The sequence below is a fragment of the Haliotis rufescens genome, unplaced genomic scaffold (genome assembly GCF_023055435.1).
Source record: "Haliotis rufescens isolate VD_foot unplaced genomic scaffold, xgHalRufe1.0.p SCAF_7, whole genome shotgun sequence".
In the NCBI taxonomy this organism is placed as follows: Eukaryota; Metazoa; Mollusca; class Gastropoda; order Lepetellida; family Haliotidae; genus Haliotis; species Haliotis rufescens.
Window position 1 is genome coordinate 30,744,390 of NW_025964361.1, and position 21,215 is coordinate 30,765,604.

Below are 21,215 nucleotides of genomic sequence, written 5' to 3' on the forward strand. Positions count from 1 at the left end.
CACACACACACACACACACACACACACACACACACACACACACACACACACTCTCACTCTCACTCACTCACTCACACTCACTCACTCACTCACTCACTCACTCACTCACTCACTCACTCACTCACTCACTCACTCACTCTGCTATAGAGAGTCCCAGTACAGGGAATGTGTTCATGACAATGAGGTGAAAACGAAAGTCTCTGGATTTGCAAGGTTTTCCTGAATTTATGTCAGTCCCTACCCTTCTTGATGGATCTAACTGAATGTATCTGTGGCCTTTACGAAACACTATTTTTTCTATGTCTTTACAAGTGTTTATTCCGATATTGTGCCATCTGTTTGACTTTGACATTCCTGAAATAACATGCCCAACCAGACCATATCTACCAGCTAAAGGATTGCCAAATGTTGCAACTTCCAGTGATTGATGAAAATGGACAGCTGGTGCATAGTCTTAATACTTGTGTCGCAAGCTCCGACGTTCATACAGTTTGGCCCTCACTCTATAAAGGTTCATACTCTAATGAACTCACACAAAGTGAAGGTCAATTCTTAATTGGGAAAAGGTTTACGACAGACTATTTCCAAATTGCATTTACGCTTGTTTAATAAAGATTAAAATAATCCCATTCTCACTATGCTAATTACATGATAGTTAAAATTAACTAGAAATTCTAATTGACAAACATATAGAAAGCAATTTAACTGGGAGAAGAGCATTTGGTGTCATGACCGTCATTGTTTGTAAAAATAACGGTCAGTCGTTTGCAAAAAGACAATTCCATGCATGAGTGTAAGCCAACTTGAGGCAGAAAAGGGTAGAGAGAGCTCCTTGAACTCTGTCAAGGAGCTATTGCTGTGAGGAGCTTGGGCATTGCTAAAAATGATTGTAAGATGCAAAGTATCACATATGGGCATGGTTCTAAAAGATTCACACTTTAAGGAAACAGTTTTGCCTTCATGCCCATCCTGATGAAAACCATGCCTTTACACCATATAATTTTTAGGATAGAAACAAATGCAATGACAACACACAGGTATCATGGCTATTATAGCCATGATTACACTTGTTCTTGAATATATCCTTTAATTGTCCTTGTTTTTGTGTACACATTATTCCCCTGTAATTGGTGATAAAATTGAATTGGTGAAGTGTTATGAAATAATTGTTGTTAAAAATCACTGTGAAAGAAAATGAAAAAAACAAACTTTTGATGTGTGATGATTAGTGTTGACTATTTTTACTACTGGGGTCTATAATTATGTGTTCTACTGTCCATAAATTGTTGACTTTGACTTAAGCACAAAGGCTTTGCTCACTCCTTGTATGCTCAAGAGAAAGCATCGAAATCTTCAATGCAAACAGAATTACTTCTGATCAAAAGTGGTAAAGTCCATGAGTTTCAGGCCATGATCGAAATCAAATTGGATTTAACTTTTTAAACCAAATTTTGTCTGATTTTGCACTTATTACCCGTTTCATTTAGGAAATCCGTCAGCTACATTTATATAGTTTTGTATTCATCTATTTCTATCTTGTGAGTTTTCTTACAAAATAAATCTCTGTAAAACTGTTGTTATTGCTGCTGTTGTTATTTTTCAGTGTGGACTTGGGTCACAAATAGGTGTCCAGCTTGTGTCTTGTGAAGATCCGGGTTATGACTGGTCTTCAGCAACTCATGCTTGTAAGAGGCGACAGAGGATCGGGTGGTCAGCCTCGCTAACTTGGTTGATGCATGTCATCCCAATTGCGTAGATCAATGATCATAATGTCAATCAATGGCTAGTCTGGTCCAGACTCAATTATTTGCAAAATGCCCTCATTAGCCTGAACAATGCAGAGTGCAGTGTTAAACAACACATGCGCGCGTGCGCACACACAACACTCAAGGTTGTTGGGGATGACTGAAATAGGTTCTTTCATTTAGATTTGCCTGTTCCAAACTATTTGCAAATGTTGCTGTGATAATCCCATTCAAGTTTATCCATAGCGTAATATATCCATTCTTTTATGAGGAATATAGATGGAAATGTAAAACTCGGATAATCAACGATGTGATATGGCTGATATATGTAATGTATACTGAACAACAAAAGTTCCTGTGACATTGAATAAGATTCAATGTAAAGTTATGTTTTTTTATCAAATCTGAAACAATTTCGGTTTGCAACAGATAAAAGATACCTGTAAGGGTTCAAATGGTTCAATTTTCCATACTGACTTCGGAAAAGGCGTGATTTCATAAACAAACATCAACAAGCCACAATGTCAATTTACAAATCAATAGCGTGTGTGTCCACCTCTGGGATGCAAGCAACACATCTTCGTCTCATGGAATGGACCAGGCGTCACACAGTCCTGTTGGATATCTGTCCATATCTGCTGGAGCATGTTTCGAAGTTCCTGGAGTGTCTGTGGAACACGTGGCTGACGTCGAAGGCGCCGATTCATCTAATCCCACATGTGCTCGATTGGTGAGAGATCAGGGAAGCGAGTCGGCCAGGGGATGACATTCATGTTGTTTTGTTGAAGAGAGTCCTGAACAAGTCGAGCAATATGAGGCCGGGCGTTGTCATGTTGAAAGGTAATGCCTGGGCAATGACGACGATAAACCGGTAGAACAACAGGGCCATAATCTCGTCGCGGTAGTGCTGTCCATTGAGATTTCCCTCTACCACTATCAAACGGATCCTCTGTCTTGCTGTAATCCCACCCCATTCCATAACGCTGTCGCCCCCGATCCGATCTTCTTCCATGACACAATGATTGACGTAACGTTCACCTCGACGTCGGTACACTGGAATCCGTCAATCGCTGTGGCTGAGGTGAAAACGAGACTCGTCAGTGAATAGAACTTGTCCCCACTGCATTGCCGTCCAGTGTAGACGCTGTCTGCACCACTGTAGACGTGCTTGGCGGTGGTTTCCTGTCAAAATGGGACGTCTGGCGGGTCTTCTGACGACAATTCGAGGCGACGACGTACGGTTTGTGAAGATATTCGTCGAAGGCCAGGGATGCTTCTTGCAGTCACTGTTGCTGGCTGGAATCGATTTCGTAGGTGTGTTGTTCGAATCCAGTTGTCTTGTCGATTATTGGTTACGCGTGGCCTTCCACTCCAAGGATGATCTCTGACTGCATTTGTCTGTGGACGTAAAATTATCTTACAACATCACGTTGACTCGATCCTGCTTCAAGCATCTCAATGGCTTGCAGACGCTCATTTTCGGACAGGCGTGGCATTTCGTAATGTTGAATAATTGCGTGATTTTGTTGTTTTTCTGAGTGGTTGTCAGCACGATGCTAAACATTGCATAATGAATCCCGTTAAGGCACATGTTTTTATACCCATTCTTGGGTAGTGAAATGCATGATCCTTGCATAAAAGTCAACTTTTGCATGGAATACATGCTTTTCTGTAGCAGTTGCGTTTTTGTGACTTGATTCAATACATGTACTTCAATATTGAAAACCAAACTTTAATTGTTTGAAAAATACACTAAAATATTGTTGTCACAGGAACTATTGTTGTTGAGTATATTTGCTTATATTTGAGCTCTGCCACAGCTGCAATTGGGTTTCCACTGCCTGATATACCTCATGTGCAGACCTGATTTTTTCCTGACATATGATTGGATGACAATATGGAGTAGGCATCAAAGAGATTGTGCACATGATGACTAGAGTATTTATTATTGTTTTTCTTGTTTAACGCTGCACACAACATTACTCCGGGGAAGTGTCAGGAGAACGACCTTTGCGTATCTTTTGTCCAAATTCGAGGGAAAAGAAGGTCGCTCTGGTCATGCTGTTGAGCCTGGCACTCGTTTTGACCGATGTTAGTGAGTTTGTGAGTTGGGTTTAACGCCGCTTTTAACATTATTCCAGTTATATCACGGCGTGTCAGCTTAATGTGGGAGGAAAGCCCGAAGTGATGCAGTTCCAAGACGTTTACCACTTCGGTGAAACCCACGAGCAGGGGTATGGTGCTGACAAACCTAGAAACATAATCGGGGCGAACCTGGATTCGAACCCACAATCATAAGTTTCTGGCGTGTCCAAGGGACGCAACTCTGCACAGCGAATCGCGGCGCCTGAGACGACCGGGCCACCCGTTCCCCCTTGACCGATGTTATCTGAGAGGGGAACAATATAACAGAGAAAAGCTTTTGGCGAATGGCATATATTTGAAGGCATATACAAGTTTGTTCTAAATGGATAGCAGATCAGCAGTCTCATCGGCGAGCTCTACAAGTCAGTTGGTACATTTGAAAACTGCCCTCACTCTTGCGGTTTCTCCTCTTCCTTGGGGCCCCCAGCCGCCGGTGTCCCGGTATAAACTCTACCCCGTACCAATTCTCCCCCCGGAGATTTTATACCGGTACAGATTCTCCCCCGGCGAATCTGTTCTGAAATAAAATCTCCCCCGGGCGGATATATTTCGGGCCCCCCTCAGTATAAAGTCTCCCCCCTGATTATTCGGTTTGTTGCAATGTCTTTAAGTACTATATTCTTTAAATAGTTATCTTTAATGTAAGGTGGGTTACTTTAAAAAATAGATTATGAAATATGGTCATAATGAATTGATATTTCAGAATATTTTATTTGGTAACTGTACCTTCCATCCTAAAATAATTATAAGACATAATCATACCAAACAAAGGATGGGAGACAAGAGTCTCTACAGAACTTGTTGTTTCTAATACAGTTGTTGTTGTCTGTATACATTTTTTTAATATACCAGTTTGAGTCTACATGTGAACACAATCGATGGTTGAAATGTTAGTCTAAGAACAAAACATGAACTAATTCTAAAGAACTCTGATGTATAAAGTTACCTTCATCTTTGATTGACTGATGTATTTTCAATCTTTATTCAGCACTGAAGAGGCCACAGGCCTATAGTACGAAGCATTAAGTTTATGAATAAACTGTTATAAAGTATTCATAAAGAATCAGAGGTCATTTCAACTTACAAAATGATTGACATGGTCCTTTATAGAGCGAGGATTGGGCTGTTTTCCCATCCGATTGACTGATATTACAACATTCACATGGTTTAGAATGGTACAATGAATAAAGCATGCAAATTACACTAATACGCGATATTTCATAAGAAAATATCATATCTCCGTTGAAACATAAAACCAATATTTATGAGTCTACATATTGATATAAGACTTTATCACTGTATCCAATTCCAACATTTTAGATATAAACTTTCGGACAGTTCAGTTCAAAATTCTTCAACCTTTAATACATCACAGGGATTTGTAGCTAGACGAAGGGAATCTACAGTCATGACTGTGTGGTTATCTCCCAAAACCCCTACATCCCATTTCCCCTACAACCCAGTTCCCCTACAATTAGTTAAAACAACACGCGGCATTTACCTGTCTGGTATTATGAACTCACCTAAAGGAGAGATTAAGGTCTGGAGTAGAGGTAGTAGAAATGAAAGGGGTAGAGCTTTAGGGGATTAGGGGACTTAAAGGAAAGTTTAAAAAAAAAGAAGAATTAATGTAAGTGTAATGAAAGATGCCTGTATGGTGAGAAGACAATTTCTAGAAATTACAAAAATAACAATAGGAAGAAACAATTATTACACTGAGAAACTGAGATGTGACGATTTACAGTTGAGATGGCTAGGTTTAGTATATAGATACTTGAAACTGACTAACATGACGGCAGAACTAATGGGCATGGCCTCAGCCCTCCATAATCAAGAATCCAAAAAACAAAAAAAATCCTAATACTTACCGACTCCCTAAGTGGACTGCAAGCCCCCCAAAACAAAAATACCAAAAACCGACCTAAATTAATAAAGCAAATACTTAAAAGCTCCAACGACCTAACTAAGGCAGGCAAACAAATAACCTTCTTGTGGATACCCGCCCACGTAGGAATATACGGTAATGAAAACGCCGATAAAGCAGCTAAACTATCCCTCAAAATCCCAGAAATAAGCTTAAACTTACCCATCTCAAATTCAGAAATTAAAAGTGTAAACAAGCAAAAAATCACAAAAAAATGGCATAACCTATATCTAAACTCAAATAGCCAAATCAAAAAAGTGCTCAGCAAACCACTAACCAAACCAAAAATTCTCCATCCATCCAAAAAAATCGACAGAGTAATCACTAAACTCCAAACAGGACACACCAACCTAAATAACCACCTAAAAAAAATTAAAAAACACACTACAGGTAACTGCCCACACTGCAAACAACCAGAACCCCCCAGAACACGCACTCATCCACTGCACACACTACCTAACACATCGAACCGCATTACAAACCACCCTCAATCTAAACAAGGCTCTAACTCTAGAAGCAATACTAAACCCACAAAATAAACTAGAAAACTTCAAGGCCTTAGGCGTATTCTTAATAAAAACGGAACTAATAAAACGCATCTAAAAACACAATAACCTACCAAATCAAAATCACATAAACAAACAAACATCCACCATACCCAGCTCCCTTAGTTCCCCTCCCCAGTCCCATCGGCATCTATTCCAAATCTCAAAATTCCCAAATTCTATATAAGCAACCCCTAAAACCCCCCTCTTGGGTTGCACAGACCACTTTCGCCCCTTTCGGAAACACATTAAATGGCCTGGCCGGGCCCGTGTGCGAAATACGCATCAGTCGGAAAGCGCACGTTAAATCTCCAAAGTAAGTAAAGTAAGTACTAACATGACATCAACATGGCTGGTCTCCACAATGTTGAGTTTGTTATGTCACAGAGAGGAAAGCCCCAAGTCCTATTTGATGGTTATCTTCACACTAAGAACGTCGAGAGACTGACTTGCGTACACTGGTAGTGTGTCAAGTCCACATGTAGAGGAAGACGCACGACAGTAGGAACCGTGATGAGGAATGCTACAGAGCATAACCATGCCCCTGAGGATAGCCAGAAGGTCCGGTTTATGAGCACCCCGAGGAAGAGAGCGAGAGAAGAGTCAACCCCGATGCACACCCTCTACAACGACGAACTCTCCAACTTGAACAACGATGTGACAGGAATGATGCCATCCTTCCCCACCATGAGCAGCGCGTTGTACCGGCACAGACAGAAGACGATTCCTGTTTTGCCACAGACAAGATCGGAGGTGGATCTTCAGGATTCCTGGACGCAGACAGCAGATGGACGACCCTTTCTCCTGTTTGCTGACGGTGATGATGACAAGATTCTGGCGTTTGGCAGCCTAGAGAGTCCCGAGGCATTGTAGAGATTCTATACATGGATGGAACGTTCACTGCCTGCCCTGGACTGTGGAATCAAGTGTACATCATCCATGCAAGACTCGGAGCCACGACCTACCCCCTCATCTTTGCCTTACTCCCCGACCGTCAGACAGACACCTACTCAAGACTCTGGGATAAAGAGTGAATTGAACATTTGAGATGAAATTTATTATAATGTATTATGAATTTTGAAAAATGAACATTTTGTTATAATGTATTATGAATTTTGAATAAAATCGTAATCGTAATTAAATATTTATCTCAATCTATTCGTGTTTCTTGGGTTGTTCCATTGTATGAAATAGGTAACAGACTAGGGATTAGCAGTGCCATGGACCGTGAACTTTGTTGTCTTAAGCTGTAGGGGAAATGGGATGTAGGGGTTTTGGGAGGTTACCGACTGTGTGTGTTTTTTTTTATGAGAATGTTTTTTCACCGACCTTAGCGTGTAGGGGTGTGATGTCCTGGGCAGGAAATGACAGTGTTTTGACTACTCGTCTTTCATTAATTAACGTTATGGGCATCCCTAATTAACATTTACTAATTCATGTTAAACCAACACAGGATGTTTTCTGGAAGTGGACAATCGCGAATGTAATAGGGCTGACACGACATGTGTTAATAACTGTCCTAGAACTTCTTAAGTTACTAAACATTCTTTATATCTAACGACTAATATTATATCCACCTATATACCACTTTATTGTCTCATATTGCGGTAGTAAAGAAAACACAGTGCTCAAAGTGAAGCCCTTTTCACTCCACATTCTCAACATCGTCTCTATCAGAAGTGTTTGGCAACTATTGAACTGCATGGCAAGTATTTATAAAACGACCGGGGGAGGAAATATTCTGGGGGGAGATTTTATTTCGTAGGGTGGGGGAGAATTTATTTCGAGAGGGGCGGAACTGTACCGGTATAAATGACACAGGCCGCATGGAACTCTGGGTTGGAGAGTGTAGTTGTCGCAGCGCGCATTGATCCGGGAACCAAACCGGAAGTGACAGTTTGGACCGTCGCTTATATCATTTCAAAAGGAGAGTTATTTCCCTTTGGAACAAAAAGATTGCCCAATAGTCAGTGTTATAAGTCAATAATGATCGGTTAATCATCACACGAACAGTGATGATGGCGTTGAAACATGAACACATACAGTCGTGCTGTGACTCGTTTAATTGAATTTGTTCACTAACTTGTACTCCCAATTTATGCATCACACAATATGTTATTGCAAATTTCCATTTCATCTACCCTGAGCCTTTTTCCAATATTAAATGTTCAGCTCTTACCAGGAACGTCATAGAAAGTAGTATAGGTAATGGTGATTCTGCCGCAACCCCACTGGAGCCAGATTTATATACCTATACTGCTACTACAGGGGGATTTTTTTACGTGTAAACGCTGATGCGATTCAACGATCGTCATGAGATTAAGTTAAATTGACTCTAGCTCACCACTACCTTGAGTCAATCAATGATACCATAGAGGGAATTTTTAGCACAAAAACGATGATGAGACTAAACTAAATTGTAATGAAAATATTCTCTATTATTTTTACTCATACGCATACCATAATATTTTAACAAAGTGATATTCAACATTTTTACTAAGTTCTTCGTTCATTTTACTAGGAGACCAGACTATATACTCTTCTTGGTAATTGGAAAGAAACAATTGATGACCGTATTTGGTTGGTCTGACATCATTGATATAATATATACCTTGTGGTAATTCTCTCCATTTGATAATTTTGTCCCTGCGCATAAATGCTTCGATACCTTTTTCGAGTTCTTCCTTTGTTGGTTTGTAATTCTCCTATATTATATATTTATGTAAGCATTCGTTTAAATGAATGTATGATTTGTTATGCGGTGCGATCCAATGATAGGAAACAATCTATTTTTAATCTCCAACCAGTTCTTTGGTTTTGGCACGGAATAATTGACGCGCTTGTGTCCCCTGTTCTATGTACTTTTTTTCTCGTCTTCGCTAATACTACTGATCTTACGATATTAAGATCGAATCTCCTGCTTTATTGTGTTGTATTTGGTGAGTTCTGACAACACTGAACGAAAATCCTCCTCGGATATCTTACAATCAGCCAGTGCTGTTGAAATATGATCCTCAATGCTGTTCAACTTTGCTTCGGCGAGTATCGGGGGCACGGGTGGCCCAGTCGTCTAAGGCGCCGCGATTCGCTGTTCAGAGTTGCGTCCCTTGGGCACGCCAGAAACCTATGATTGTGGGTTCGAATCCCGCTTCGCCCCCATTATGTTTCTAGGTTTGTCAGCACCATACCCCTGCCCGTGGGTTTCACCGAAGTGCTAAACGTCTGAGACCTGCATCACTTCGGGCTTTCCTCCCACATTAAGCTGACACGCCGTGATGTAACTGGAATACTGTTAAAAGCGGCGTTAAACCCAACTCACTCACTCATTCGGCGAGTATCCGAATATTATCATGTTTTAATGCTTTCTTTGGCAACTTACGAGAAATAAATTTTATCGCTATTCCTGCCAGTCCAGAGACTCCAGCGGCTATTTCCATGTCAAGTACGATAGGCGTGGTGATTATAGTTGATAGTAAACCAACACCGGCTACACCGAGTCCCATGCCAGCCTTTACAAGCATACGTTATCAATGTACCTCGAGTACAAGCAAGTAATATCCATGTACTGGTACAGCATAGCATTATTATGAATATGAAATCACAACAGCACATTTTCTTTTTAAAACAGACAAATTGTGCGTTGATAATGCTTTAATCTCTACATTAACAATCCCGGAAGAAAACTAACCCCTTTGTTGCACCACTGTGCCCAAGCTTGTTCTATTATGCCAACAGTTCAAACTCGAGACCTAGCAACATATCCGATTACACTTGGCCCAGGCTGACCCTAGCGGGATTCCGTCAGTTCTCAATGCAATACTCACGCGGTAGTCTGTCTCCTAGGCCTGGTCCTGCGCCATGACTGTGGAATTTATATTTTTTAGGTATTCTGTTTTACTAAATTCCTAGGCAAGTCTAGATCATACTAACCAAGTCTAGTTTAGTTGATTCCATAACAGCAGAAGGAGAAATGTTCTTCCGAATAAAAAAAATATATTTTAAAGAAATGTTTTCATTGACTATGTGTTACTCTATCTGTCCCCAGATCCTAGAGAATATATTTGAAACGGACTCCAAGTAAAGAATGATTTGACAAGTCTAGATTGCCTAAGTTCCGGTCCTGAAATCAAGCATCGTTCTGGGATCCATTTGTATTCTATTGAGTAGATTTATAATTTTAACTACGTGAAATTGTATTTCTGGGATGTTGGTTGATTTTAGATGTGGGTATTTATAGATAACAAAAAAATATGAAATATATATTATTTATGATGTAGCTAAGGTATGTGCACGTGTAAAAACTGTAGTTTGTAGTCAACCAAAGAAGATATTCAACACTTTAGATTGTATATTGTTTTGAAATGTCTCGCCTCATGAACACGTTCCTTATTTCAATATTGTATTCAATTCCACCCATGACTGTACACAACATTTATATATTTACATGTATACGACGGCTACATGGGCAAGTATAACGGTAAACACAAACGTGTGTTTGTTTAACATTTTTGTGTGTTGAAACACTGTTATATTAAAGGGAAATATAACCATTTAGTCTGTTCGGGTAACCAATTCTAGCTATTATTTCCTGAATAAAATATTATCTACTTCAGGCATACACATATTATTTTGTGTCATGTGACACCAGATGTTGTTATCAACCAATACTCATAACGTAAACAACCATAGAAATGTGAAACATCAATGCTAGAGAATAGCCAAGTTCGATTTTCAAACGAAAAATTTCCTTTTGGCGTAAACGTTGACAATAGCGGTACAAATATATGAATGGATCACTGAAAATCAGTGTTTGCAATTGTTTGCAAAAGTCTGTTGCCTCCGATGAATAGATGAAGTTATTCCGAAACAGTAAGCTCTTAGAAGTCTTGTTTGCCAGCTGGGACCATGTCAGTATATCAGGTATGAAATGCATTTACACGTTGAACGCATTGACAGAGAGTATTAGTTATCTTGAACGGTTGGTGGAACCGCGCAAATCTGAGAAGGGATTCATACGTTATATACAACTTAAAAATATATTATTATGAAAAACGAAAGGAAAGGTGGGACACCCCCTACCCCCCACCACACACCCCACACCCCACACAAGTAACTAAATGTATAATTCAGAAAAAAATAAAGGAGATAATAAAAAAATGAATAAAAAAACACATAAACAAATTAACATTAAAACTATTGGCAACTGCATGGCAAGTATTTATAAAACGACCGGGGGAGGAAATATTCTGGGGGGAGATTTTATTTCGTAGGGTGGGGGAGAGTTTATTTCGAGAGGGGCGGAACTGTACCGGTATCTTTTTGAGAAGATTGTCGATAACCTCCAATGAAGGTCAAGGTCACGAGAAACTTGCCAAAATGTGGGATACTTCATTTTATTTCACTTTTAGTTCACTTTTACACTGGTCATGGTCATTCACACTTTGAAAGACTTGCAAATAGTATAATTCAGGCTGTATTTACAGTATGCTACAGTAACGTACAACACATGCTTTCAATTCGTAGTCAGTGGATATGGTTTTACGGCTCATAACGTATTCAAGTAAGTTATATAAGGCCAGGGACGCCAGAAATGGGCTTCACACACTTTACTCGTTGTTCGCTTTAGCCACTGGTACTCGAGCTCGTTCGGTTTGTAGTGCTTATTGTAACTTTGTTTAAGAGCATCTAGGTACATTTGACTTTCTGTTTCAAAGTTGTAATATTGTAGGCACATTTTCCAGAATGGAAGTAATGTAATTTAAACGGACGTGCTTAATAGCGTATGTATAGGCCTACAACTTAGTTCTATTGCATTAGACAACATTAATCATCCAAGATCTATCTATACACAAAGAAACAAGCAAAGAACACCTGGAACTAAGTTATACTGAAATATCCCCATTCGTAACTACTGCAGGTTTCGTGTTGAATATGTCAAGAATGGTGTTCTGTCAATCTCATTGAAATCAGATCTCAGTTCTCGCTATCGCTAAACAATGATCTGAGGACATCCCATTACGGGCCACGTCAGAACGACCCTTCGCGAACTTTGACCGACCACTGAAACGACTAACAAGAAGTCGACATCAGTTAATTAGAAAGCAGCTTTCTCGAGCTTTACGTCATTCGTTTCAACCTGGCGACTTCCATTTCAGACTACGCTTGAAACATATGTTGACAAACTTCTCGATTAAAATTTTGAAAACTGAACAAACGAACATTCCGGGATGTCTAATATATGGTTGAAATAATACAGCAGTGCTTTCAACGTACTGTGCAACGCCTCTTCCGTTCAAATGTTTATCCCACGGAAGCGAGAGATAGACGCATGTCACGCCAATAAGGATATCATTATATCATAATCATCAGACTGATACGAACACACGGCCACACCAATGCTGTACAGGATCTCCTACGCCCAGGAAGACCTCGCATGGCGTCAAGGCGTGAAGACATAGCCCTGCTTCAGCGTGTACGTCGTCAACCATTTGCAACATCTTCTGTTCTGAAACGCCAATGGTTACCCAATAGACGGATGTCAACCAGAACATTGAGGAATCGACTGAAATCGGCGGGTATAAAGTCCAGAAGGGTTATCAAGCGTCCCTTCCTTGCCGATCATCATCGGAAAATTCGTTTAATATGGTGTTTGGCCCGGAGAGCTAGGAATCTGAGGACTTGGCGAAGAGTCCATTGGTCTAATGAAAGGAGGTTCCTTCCCCACGTCACGGATGGCCGATTAAGGGTTTGGAGGGATAAAATATGGCCTACACACCCAGGAACATAAAACCTACGACACCGTATGGTGGAGGTTCCGTTATGGTTTGGGGTTGCCTGTGACGCATAAGGTGGATTCAAGGAAATCTCAATGATGATCGGTACATTCGTAACGTCCTTCAATCATTTGTTGTACGCTATTTCGACAACCACCCACTCGTCACCCGACCACATTTCCGGAGCAGTAATGGCTTTTCTCCAGAATGCCGATGTGGCAACACCTGCACCTAAGCACAATAGCATATTTAGGACATTTTGGGGCGTCGAGTACAGGCACTGGACCCATCGGTACACGCTCTGGCCCGATGGGAGGCAGCTTTCATTGGAGAATGGCTGCAGTTGCCTCTTCCACAGATCAGACGACATACTCGAGGTAGGAGACGAAGGCTGCAAGCTGTCATTCGGGCACATTGCGGGTTTCCCTCTATCAATGATTTGTGTCATGAATGTAATCTTGGACTGAAAATTACATTTTTCATCATGAATCATGTTGTGGAATTGTGTTCCTGATTCTTTACCTACATATTTTTTGTGGCTCCTGTTTTGCACAAATACAGTGCCTCTGAGTTTTTTTTGAGATAATGATTAAAATTGAAAAACAGGATAAACTTTTTATGTTTTCTTATTGTCAGAGGTGTCTTCATGAAACAACATTAGTTTTTCCGAGCTTATTGTTGTTTGGGTTTAAATGCCAACGCTCGTACAACCAGTCATTGTAAAATATACAGGAGGTCCTCAACTATTTTATTTGTGTATAGTTAGATATTGAGATGTATGTTGTTTGTTGAACATCTGTTTATAATCACAAACTGGGTCGTTACAGAAGATCTCAATCTTCAGAGTGAATGTGAGAGTATCAACGTTTTGAAAAGTGGACCAGTAATATCAAAACATGCTCTCTTAATTTTAAGACTTATGCACGTTAATTGACAAAGAGGTGTATCCCTTATGATCGGGATTATTGCATCCACTGACCAAGGATGATAACCCAAAAGCACATTGGTTCGAACCCACGTACTCATTTTGTTGTGGTGGCGTCAACCACTGGTACTTGTTGCTTCAATTGAAAACAAAGTTGTTTCCCCGTCCCTGCGATACTCATGCCTCTTCAAGGCCTACAACAATCACTGTATTTTAATTAATCTGTAAATTTATTATTCGAACATTAAGCCTTTTGGTCTCACCTAGCCAAGATCTCTTGGTGCATGGCATTCTTCTTTCCATTTCTCTACATCTGTCTGTGTGTCCCACAGAGTACCTGGGTTATTAAGTCGATAACAAAGTTCACAAAATGCCATATGCTTCCCATGAGATGACATGAAAACCCTGTACTGTTCCTTCCTCATGAGTATGTCCATGTAAGCAGACGTGTTAGACATAAGACCCTTGAGATGCCAGCCCAGAGACTCCGGGTTGGAGAAATCAGCTGCATCGATGTACGTCCCATTGGGTACTAGGTGTTTGTAGTCGGCCCCGCCCCGGACTATCGGGACGCAGGGCACGTTGAATGTCTTGTACAGCTTCTCCGTGATGTAGTCTTTACACAAGGAGTTCTCAAACGACAAATAAAACATGTAGGTATGGTTCAGCATGTTTATGCATTCTGGACTAGATTTTAAACATTCCTCAGGCCCACAACGTCCAAATACGTCAACGTCAATGATTTTCTTTAGCCTTTCGACATATGCCATTCGTCTTGAAGCTGTTTTACAATGGCTAACAAACCAAGCAACTGCCTTCGTCTTGCGTTGCACGATATTCAGAAGATGATGATACGAGGGGAGTTTCAGAGTCGGTACAAACATCCCCACGGGCGCGAAGAGGTCGGAGTCTGTTCTGTATGTCATAGTCCAATTTAATACTCTTCTCCATTTCAGTATGTGCATTGTGGTCATTGTGTGTGCAAGGTTAGCAGGACTCTCCCAAGCGAATATTACCCACACTTGTCCCGGGGTGCGGGTTGGGGGTGTCGGGGTTATCGATTTGCCATTGAAGAGGACTGCGTCTGCCTCTGCAATCATTGAGCGATTCTCTGACAACAAACAGTTGCTGTATTTGCATAGCTTCATCTTACCTTTAAGTGATGAGCGCAACCAGTCAGGACAATTATCAAATACAATAAGCTTTGTTCCATTTACAGTGTAATTTGTCAAGGACTTGTATTTGAATGGGAGATCCATATTGACCCCATCTATTGGATTCCAGTACTTTGTAATGGCTTCATTGAAGACAAGCCGAGATGAAGCATGTTGTAAGATTGTGTAGGAGTTACTCTTAACCCTGTCTGATCCTGATGTCATTTTCCCAATCAAGGTATCCTCCCACGTGTGTGCCTTCAGAGATGAAAATTGACGCACTCCTTCATCAAGGGGAGAAACAAAACCGTGACTTCCGGTATATGATGGCAACGCGAAAAGGTACATGAAGCATGTAACCACGAAGGCCCCACATAGGATAATTAAGACTTTTCGATGATCTTGCATCTGAAATTGTACGAAAATGGTATCAATGAAATATGGTAAAGTTCCACTGAATATAGTATTTAATAGTAAATATTCATTAAGCTGTTTAAAGGAAGCAGGTAACTGTACACATATTTATTGTAAGTTATTTCTGAACTGGTTAATCCTTAAATAATGTAGCTGGTATGGTCATCAAGATTACATGACGTTATTACTATCTATTCTATTTGCATTTCTTCCCCGTGAAGACCCGGTTAGTATTGGTCTTCAGCAACTCATGCTTGTCATATAGCTGAAATATCTTTACAGGTGTTAGTGATTGGTACCACCAGTGGGTCAGGATATGCTTGTCGTAAGAAGCGACTAATGGGATCGGGTGGTCAGGCTCGCTGACTTGGTTGATGCATGTCATCGTATCCCAAAGGCGTGGATCGATGCTCATGATGTAAATCAATGAATTGTCTGGTCCAGACTCGATTATTTACAGACCGTCGTCATACAGCTTGAATATTGCTGAGTGCGGCGTTGAAAAACAAACAATTACAATCTGAACAACGTTAATTCTGGAGAGAGTTCATAGAGAATTTGCATATATTCTATCGCGACTGTTTCTGTTTCGAAGTTATGAATAATATGTATGGTATGAGGCAGTGCTTCGCCACCAAGATCGACATTTTTGGGGCTGTGTGTTTGCTGTTGTGCCAGTCAATAATGTTTAAGTTGATTTAATGGCATTACATAGAAATATTCAATATTTTTAAAACAAAATATATAAAATCAAGATCATTTCTCATGCAAGATAACAGCGAAAATATTATCGTCTTTGTGTTTGTTTTTTTAATTGATCATAATCATTGGTAATAATCACCACATACATTAGCTTACAAAATATATGTGTGTTTTCGCAAACGGGCTAAGTCGACACGGATGCGAAAACGACGTACATACAGCTGTATTTGTTGAAACGGTTAGCCAGAAAGAAGACAGGATAATAACGTTCGCGAGTTCTGGTGATACATGCTCACTGTCTCAGAGTCCCCAACCATATGTTTAGCCCTTCCGCCCAGCCCTTACTGTAATGCAATAGTTCTCAATTAAGCAAGTTTAGCTTGTCCCAATGTCTGAATCTCCCCTCTCACTGGGGTTCCTTTTCAATTTAAATATACTTGTTTGTTTTTATCAAAATAATACATTTTCAGAGACTAATCGTTAGTCACAACCTGTATAGTACGCAAACATTAATCTCACTGTGGCGTATGTATATACTATCTTTTAAATAGCGAAGAACATGCTACTCTCCAGCCTCAATTGAATATGTGTGTTTGTTAAACAACAACACATCTGCAAATTGTAACTGTTTTAACTGTTTAATCGGATGATTTAATATCATTCCAACATAGCTACAGCTCACATAAAGCTGTAGTTATTATTTCACTATTATAAATCCTTAAAAAATATCATTTGTTCATCAATAACAAAGAGGATGAACATTCAATTCCCCACACAAGTGAGTGAGTGACTTTTACACCACAGCCAGTCGAAGACCAACTCTGTCCACTGTGATAAAATTTACATGTTTGCCCCCTGTAAATACTGCTGGTGATTCAGCACCACATATACCCCATGTACCTGGGATTCTAGTCAATACATTCATTCACGGCATTTTGCATTTGCTTTCCAGCCACCAATGAGCGGCGCCCCTTTCAAGATGAAATTTCCCTCGCACGGGAGCATGTTGTACAAGTCAAAATAGGGAATTGCATTCGACATAATTCCGTTCTCTAATTCTGTGGTAGTCACAAATAAATCCATTTATACTTCTTAAATAGCTTTTATCTCGAAGTCTCCCCTCTCTCGCTGTTGAAGATAAATTGAACTCTGGTGGTCTAACTGCCGTATTTTATCCACCCCGACATTTTAATAAGAGACTGGATTGTAGCAGCTGTAGAAAGAACAATGAAAGATTAATTTGATCGTATTTTAGCCGCAATATGCTACAATGACTTTACTACAAATGTTTAAACATATACCTAGTTTTGAAAAGTAGCTTTTGCTACCAAAATCAGTATCATACCCACTACTAAAATTAAGAACATCAAACCATAACCCACCCATTGAGACCGGAAGATGGAACAAAAGATCGCTTCTGTAAATTATGTAACTCACCAGGCATTGCATTCGCCACCACTCGCATGTTTCCGTTACTTACAACAAGGCTCGTCTCCCTCTCGAAGGCCGCCAGTAGTAGAGGACAGTACCCTGGTAGCCTGGTTCTGCGCATGCGCAAGATAGCTGCACTTCCGTTCCGGAGAGGGCGTGCGCATCGATGATGGCATCACTTCCGGTTCCGGGAGGGCGTGTCACACGCCCCTCCCCGGAACCAGAACTGCCGCCATCTTGGAGGCGCACGCCCTCCCGGAACCGAAAGTGACGCCATCTTGGATGCGCCCGCCCTCCACGGAACCGGAAGTGCCACCATCTTGCGCATGCACAGAGCCACTTCCGGCTTCTAGGGTACGGTCATAAACTCCTGCCGCCATGCTTTGAAACGGCGCAAGCCAATCAGAAAGCGCGTCAGGATACGGGTACTTCGATCAATATAATCCTGAGTATTTAAATTAATTTTGGTAATACGCTTTTGTTTATGCCATGTGGAAAAACGTAGATTGTCTGTTCGACACGGCTGTGTACACTGAGGACAAAATTGTGTTATATTCAATGATGTTGTTACTTGTAGGGTCATGATATTTGAGAGATTCATCAAATCTTCACATGTGTTTGTTTACATTCAGGAATCGGCTCCCTTGACTGCGACATGCGTTCATTTGAGCCATCGCTTGTTTTGGCTTTCATGAAATACATTCAGTGTAAACATCACTTTTGATGGTATACCAAGACATTAGCAATTAAAAGTTACCTGTTACATATATAAGACGTCCCATTTTAATTTTGGAAACCCACTTGTCCAGAAACTCTCCTTGCTGTCGCCAGTCGCCAGCCAAAGGTATTTACAAAATTGAACATTAAAAGTAAGAACAAATGTAAATAAATCTTTCGAAAACTCAAAATTTAAACTATGCTCATATGGGCCTGCCCGGGCGAAATATTTTAACAACTCCACAAATCTGTTGAATTATGTTAAAATGTGTTGAATCATGTGTCATGATGCTTGTAGACAAACCTCTATGTATTTGTTAATGAAAAACATGAGTTTTGAGCAAAGGAAAATATTATCGCCATGGGCCTGCCCATGAGCTAAACCTTTTCACCCATAGGCGAAATATTTTACTAACGCTACAAATTAGTTACATTAAGTTAAAATGTGTTGAATCATGTGTCATGAAGCTTGTAGACAAACCTCTATGTATTTGTTAAAGAAAAAACATGAGTTTTGAGCAAAGGAAAATATTCTCGCCCAAAAGTTCCATATACGTTCCATTAATCACACTGGGCACATAAGAGACACAAGGTGTGCGATGTTCAGGTAGACATGCGCGTATTGTATGAAAAAAACCGCATTCGTCTTTCATTGGATAACGTCTGGCTGAATATCTCAAATCTCGAAATATTTATTATATTATATGCGGTGTCCAAATGACCAATGGGAATTATGTTTGAAGTCGATTGAGGAAGACTTGAGTGAATATTATGTAACTTTTAAATGCATTGCCACTTTTGGTAGGAAAATGGGAACAGTTCAGAAAAAACAGCCTTCTTATGATAATTCCCATATTCTCATTTGTACGTTGTATCTCATTACAGTGTCGGCTTTATTTACAGGTGAATCTACAATACCTGCTCTCATTCAATGACAATCTGCAACACCACGCGTGAATAATCAGTTATGTTGGTGTTGCTGTGGGCAAATACCTAGCCCACAGCAACACAATGCATTTAACAGTTGCTTTCGTGTCACGATATTCACTCAAGACTTCCTGCTGCCAACATTAATTTTACTATTAGACGCGGGTAGAATGAGATTTATCGTTCCTGTTTGAAGTAGTACTCGTGTTCATACGCCAATGTGGAAACCTTCGAGAGGGACACGAGTCTACACTCAGCTCGTCACAAATGGTCACATCATTTATTTCGTTGTGATCATGAGGCTTTTAGAAAACAAAGAATAACACATATCGATAATCAATACTGCCCAAACATTTCGAATCTAAAACGCTTGTATTGTACTCCTAAATGTAAATACTTAAAGCAACTTGGTAGGTTCCTAGCATTTGTAAATACAGAGTTAACTAGATAGTCATATATGCAGAATACAATCTGAAGTCGCATTAACTAAACATGTAGTCATTGATTCACATTCTGTATATCATATGTTATGCTATTGCTCATGTACCATCGATTGTGGTTAAAAGAGAAATAATAAATGAATCCGTACCATGAAGTTATCTGCCCTCAACAAACCCTCAACAGTTCTCCAACCGACCCATCCGTGCGAAGCCTGTCCTCACAATGAGCCATATGTTCATGGCAAGCTCATATTAGCCATGCTAATCGATATTATATAACATCTGTTTTAATGACGTCAACCTATTTCCTCTAGTCGGGTAATCTCATAAACATGGATGTTATTAATACAACTTCCGTTAATATTGTAACATATTAATGTTTCTAGAAAGAAATTTATTTCGCATTTGAACACAATCTAATGAAATTTAAAGTCAAATGAGAAATGTTTTCTTTATATTCTCAAGGATCCTAAGGGTACATGTTGAGTTTGGGGGAATTGTCCCTTGGGTGATCGCCATTTTGGGTCGGTGGTCGTGTTGTGTGACGTCATAGCAGCGTCGAACACGTATGTAACATCGCGTGATCATTCCCTAGGCATGTGTGTGTGACGTCATACAACACATTCTACTTGTGACGTCACAACATGGCGATCATAAATGTGGTTTCGTATTCTAACGGTGATCGTCGTGTTGTGCCGGGCTCGTCAACACTAACAAACATAATTTTCTATTTATGTATGTCCTGATAAAACACTACTCCAAGACTGTGTGTGTGTGTCCGATTGTATCCGCCATGTTGTGACGTAGCTATACCCGGTATATCTCTCACCATCTGAGTATGCGTCTTCAAACAAGAGATGGCTTAGGGCTGAAACCCTCTGAAGCAGGAGTCCTAGCCACCACTACCCAATGAGCACTATCCGGAGGGCAGTTTTCATAAGCATCGGTGGGTAGTCGTGACATGGGAGCCACCACGCCAATGGTTTCAGCTCTATCTTCCGCATCTCCACTCAAACTAAAACGTCTCCCAGGCCAATAATACTCTTTAATTTTCTGTAATGCGAGCCAAGGATCGTGTGATCGTGCCGTCATCGGCCGGGTTTTTTTGCACAACAATTTGCACACATCTCTAGGGGTATCCCCATTTCACCATCCAATTCATCCTCTCGTCTCCCTGGTTTTCCTCTTGTGTTTGGTAGAATCCTCCGACGCACCAATACTGTCGTTGTTGGCACTGGGCTCACTCTCCTTAGATTATGGCATGGCCATTGGCGGCTTGATACAGCCTCTGGCGTATAGTGTCCATTTGCACCACACCTGTAACACTTGGTGCCGGGGCAGTTAGGGGCCCAATGATCAGAGCCCCAGCATCT

The 21,215-nt window shown here is 40.5% G+C and overlaps 1 protein-coding gene across 1 annotated transcript; it reads right to left on the minus strand.

Annotated features, from left to right (window-relative positions):
• Positions 1-12,558: 12,558 nt before the first annotated feature.
• Positions 12,559-20,052, minus strand: LOC124148092 (alpha-(1,3)-fucosyltransferase C-like). Its single transcript, XM_046519030.2, has 2 exons — positions 19,992-20,052; positions 12,559-15,619 (listed from the first exon to the last, which is right to left on the minus strand). The coding sequence occupies exons 1-2, from the start codon at positions 19,992-19,994 to the stop codon at positions 14,321-14,323; spliced, it is 1,302 nt and encodes a 433-aa protein (XP_046374986.2). The 5' UTR covers positions 19,995-20,052; the 3' UTR covers positions 12,559-14,320.
• Positions 20,053-21,215: the final 1,163 nt, after the last annotated feature.